Consider the following 4,990-nt stretch of genomic DNA (forward strand, 5'->3'; position numbering starts at 1 on the left):
TTCTTGCTAACACAATCTTGTCACAGGCTGGTGTGTCCTCTAATCTGTCTCCATCAGGCACCAAATATATAAATCTGGCCCCGTTACTCCTTAAGCACCTCACCTGTAAAAGTACACGCTAAGGAGGTATTCAAGGTCAATAGTAATCTAAAGTCTGCTGAAGCCCTTTAGCTTTCTGCTCCGTGCCACTCCTTGCTCCATCCACACCAACCCTTGAACACATCCTGCTCAACTGAGGGTGTATACCTGCCAGTGTCTCCCCAGCCCTGACTTGGCATCTAGCATATCTTCTCATCTCAAACATCTTCTTCAGAGAACTACCAAACTGTGAGCTACTTAAGGCCCAGGAACGTAGAAATGTCAAGTATACAAGCTCAATTTGAACACTGAAGAGGAGAAACAAACCCTCTGTCCACTTACCATGTGTGAGCTGAAGGCAGGCGATCTGTGGACCTGTCATCTCGATGGATCTGAAACTTCTGAATGCCATTCATGCCTTCAAGGGCAGCAAAGCCTTGCAGGGGCACCTTAGAAGTACCTGTGACAAACTGGAGGAACTTGGCACGGTCAGCTTGGTCGAAAGAACGCAGTGCTCTCCAGAACCACTGGATCTGCAGGAAGGGACCCAAGAAGCCAATATTAGGAAGGGAGCTCCCAGAGAAGGGGATGGCCTTGGAATCCTAGGTAAGTCCCTTTTGTGGGACAGGCTTCAGTTCCTTCATTCATAGATGGGCAAGATCATCATCCAAAAACCAGTGCCAAAAGAACATAGAGTTTAGTATAGGTACTCCCCCTCTACCTCCAAGAGTACTGGTTTACTTGGTGTCACATGGACTAGCACCATGCAGGGGTAAATAAGGGGACCATCCCAGAAGGGAGGTTGGTAGCAGCTCACCTGAATAGAGTTGGACTGGTACTTGTGGTACTCAGTGTTAGACTTCAAATCATCAATGTCAATGGTGGGCAGTCCTGATATGAGCAGCTCTAACTCTTGTTCAGTGAAGATGGAAATGAGGCGCTTTGGAATGATCTCATAGAAGCCTTCTAAGAAAGCTGCCAGCTGTTTCCGGATGGCTCCTGGAGAGAGAACCAAATTGTCACATGGCACCTGAACTTACTCAACTGTTAAAGAGTTTGGAGAGCCCCAGTCTGGCTGCTATTGCTACCAGGATGCTGACTAGACTGCCTGCCTCACCTACCACTGTATTTCTAGGCCCCTGTATGAGTGAATAAAGTTCAACATTTTCGGACAGATATTTCCCATCTTGAGTAACTAGAGGACTAACAGACATTTCCCCTACCTGTCATTCTCATCTGGCACACTAGGTGTACATATTCCTTCTTATTCTCTTCTGTTACCAAGATGTTGGCTCCATTGGGTTTGAGGTCACGAACTTCACAGACTCCAAATTCTTGGACCTAGAACACCCAAAGGACCAATCACACATATCAGGCTTGGTCTAGGATAAGACTAACATAGATACCTGGAAATGTATCATATGCTCCTTGCTGTGCAGTGGGCAAAAAGACAAATCAAGTACATACAAAATAGTGACTTTTCTCATTAGTCATTAGCTCACAACTCCCCTGACAGGAAAAGATCAAGGGTTTGAATGATGGAAATTATTTTTGACCCCCAAGTACATAAAGGCATCTGTCAATGGTAAAAGGGAACGGGAATGGCTAGCAATGTTTGCAACCCAACACAATCCTTAAAAATTTATTTACTTATTTTAATTATTATTCTTAAATTTGACCGGGGTGGTGGTGGTGGGGAGAATGAGAAAGTAAGCCACCAGGTCTAGGACTTGAACCGCTATCAGCCATGTAGTGGTCCAGCATCTCAACCACCATGCCACCTGCCAGCCCCAATCCAACACAATTTTGTGGAAAACCATTTGTGGTAACAATAACCTTCAATTTTTGTTTGTTTCCCACTTACCTCTATTTATACGAATTTTCTAAGATGAATTACTTGAGAATTAAGAGCTATCTACTATTTTTCATAAAGGGAAAACTAGTAAACAGCCTGGATTGTTTTGAAAATTTGAGTTTTTCTGTTTATGATGTCTCACACAAAAACCCAATACTCTCGGGAACCAGCAGTTAGTGTAATGGCTATGTCGCTGGACTCCCACGTAGTCGACTGCAGTTCGCATCCCGGACCCGGTGGCTTAAAACTCACATCAGGCGCATGTGCGTGCATGCCCAAGATCCCGAGAGGAGAAGGGATTACGGCGTGACCATCCCCCCTGGGGGGTGATTTCTCGCTTTCTGTCTCTCTGTATCTCTCTGTCTGTCTGGTGAGTGCACGTGCCCTATAGCAAAAACCTCTCCAAAACAAAAACAAAAAAAACCCACAAAAAACCCAATACTCTCTGCCTGATGGAGCATGCGGGCTTTAAGGTACTAAGAAGTTGGGACCAGCAGATGGCATAATGGTTATGTCACTGCACTCCCACATAGTCGACTATGGTTCAAGTCCTGGATCTGGTGGCTTAAAACTCACACGGGATGTGTACATGTGCACATGTGCATGCCCATCACCCCAGGGGAATGATTTCTCACTTTTTGTTTCTCTGTCTCTCCAGTGAGCCCATGTGCCCTATAGCAAAAATCTCTCAATTAAAAAAAAAAGGAGATGAAGTGAAGATGTATTTTCTTCTAACTATCCAGTCAGTCTAAGGTGATATTGAAATGGGCTTCCTAGACTGGTTGGGATATGCGTTGCTTAGGATTTCCTGGCCTACCTCAGTGCTGAAGGTGAGGTCATAGCCTAACGTGGAGACATCGTTTTCTAGCAGATAAACCAGGCCTTGGTAGAAATGGTAATCTTCACTCTCCATATCTGTGTATCTAATAAAACACAAGTAGACAAGATTATGGATTAGGGGTGTGAAAGGAAGGCAGCATCAGACACAAGTAAAGGACCTGACCCCCAGGGCTGAAGAGTGTCTTGGGACTATACCGCACCCTCACCTGACAGACTTGCCCAAGATGTGTTTGTAGAAGGACCGAGTAAAGTAGCACTCTAGGAGGCGGTTGTCATATACAGCTTTGGCCACAATGCGTCCAACAAACTTGAAATAGCTGAGGTGGTTGGGATTGCAGTGGGAAGATGGATTGATGGTGTAGGTGACTCGATCACCAGGTGAGGTACGGAACAAGGCATACATAGGGTTAAACATCTCTCGAGAGATGATCATATACCACTCCCGCAGAAGCCCTCCAGCATCCTGCCCTTCTTCTCCTTCAAACACTATATACCTGCATAAGAGAACAGAAACAGAAGAGAGCTGTGAGAAAACCCACGACAGACCCACGCATTGGTGCAACATTAACCCAGTGGATGAGGGGCTGTGAGGCAGTCTTTGGAGAGTGCAGTCAGATAAAAAAGGGGGCAGAGTGTGCTGGGAGAGCCCAGAGACAGGGTAGGAATCTGGGACTAAAAAAAGCACCACTGATAGAAGAGATGTTCTGAAGTATTGTTACAGGTTCACGTGGATTTCAGAAAACACCAATAGGAAAGGTACAGGAGGCCTAAATGAGGCCCTACTTAGGGGAAGTGGGGAGAAACATAGTATCAGAGAAAGCTAAGCCTGGAGTCCAATTTCTCTAGGATATCTGGTGGTGGAGGAGCATGGCATAATCTGTCTGCAAAAACTCTTGACTTCCTGTGTGATTACATGGGTGGTGGACCTATGCCACAGGGTAGAGTAGCAATTTTCAAACTACTCCAGTAGGTTTCACACCTCATCAGGTCCTCCAACACTTGGTATTAGAAACAGCCGATCTTCTGTTGGTGGCTTCAAAGTCACCAGTGAGTAGTAACCAATCTGATGGGGGCCACACATACAAGTGCATCCTCCTCTAACCTGGAGGGGAGTACATCTGTTCAGTGGGCTTTTTTTGTTTTTTTTTTTACCTTTTTTTTTGAGAGATTTTCACTGTAGGGCGTGTGCACTTGCCAGACAGACAGAGACAGACACAGAGACAGAAAGCGAGAAATCACCCCCCAGGGGGGATGGTCACGCCGCAATCCCTTCTCCTCCATTCTCCTCTCGGGATCTTGGGCACGCACGCACACGCGCCCGGCTTGAGTTTCAAGCCACCGGGTCCGGGACACGAACCGCGGTCGACTACGTGGGAGTCCAGCGACATAGCCATCACGCTAACTGCTGGTTCCCCTCAGTGGGCTTTTCATCCTAGTATAACAATGGTGAAACTCTTATGTGAAGCCCTCAGGTTTATCCTTATAAACACCAAAGACTTTACTGCCTGGGAATTGTTGGATATGCTCAGCTAAAAGGCAAGCCAGCAGATAGGCCCAGAAGACAGGAGACAGTCCAGTGATATCACCTAAGCCAGAATTCTATTGGGAGAGGGCATTAAATGCAAACTTAAATTCCTTAAATTTAAAGCTAGAGTAAGCCATCACTACTGTGTAGGAAGGCCCCGCCCCCTCATCTGTTCTCTGTCCCAGGCTCTTACAATCGATTCTTCATTTCTTCAGGGGATTTGCGATATACCTCATGATAGGAGTCTTCAAATACATGGTCATGGCGGATAATGCAATGTATGGAATTACAGTGTATAAAGTGAAACCTTTATCTGGGGGCTTAAGAGTTCCCTGTACTGGGCTGGCAGGCGGTGTAGTGGTTAAGGCATTGGATTCCCACATGGCTGACTACAGTTTGAGTCCTGGATCTGGAGGCTTGCTTTCTCACTTTCTTTCTTTCTCTCAAGTTAAAATAAATAAAATGAAATAAAACATTCATTTCTTTGAGAGTTTTTTGCTATAGAGCACATGCACTTGCCGGAAAGACAGAGAGACAGAAAGTGAGAAATCACCCCCCGGGGGGATGGCCACGCCACAATCCCTTCTCCTCATTCTCTTCTTGGGATCTTGGGCACGCATGCGCACGAGCCCAGCGTGAGTTTAAGCCACCGGGTCCGGGACTTGAACCATGGTCAACTACATGGGAGTCCA

General features: G+C 46.2%; 1 protein-coding gene across 1 annotated transcript in view; it reads right to left on the reverse strand.

The window, feature by feature from the left end:
• Positions 1-4,990, reverse strand: part of HUWE1 (HECT, UBA and WWE domain containing E3 ubiquitin protein ligase 1) — a gene marked incomplete in the record, with an annotated part of 232,807 nt that overhangs the window by 726 nt on the left and 227,091 nt on the right. Inside the window, 6 exon segments of the mRNA XM_027766840.1 lie at positions 421-611; positions 896-1,077; positions 1,302-1,419; positions 2,751-2,856; positions 2,980-3,267; positions 4,492-4,560. Of these exon segments, the coding sequence (XP_027622641.1) occupies positions 421-611; positions 896-1,077; positions 1,302-1,419; positions 2,751-2,856; positions 2,980-3,267; positions 4,492-4,560 (954 nt within the window).

The sequence above is a fragment of the Tupaia chinensis genome, unplaced genomic scaffold (genome assembly GCF_000334495.1).
Source record: "Tupaia chinensis unplaced genomic scaffold, TupChi_1.0 Scaffold143737_1, whole genome shotgun sequence".
Taxonomy (NCBI): domain Eukaryota; kingdom Metazoa; phylum Chordata; class Mammalia; order Scandentia; family Tupaiidae; genus Tupaia; species Tupaia belangeri.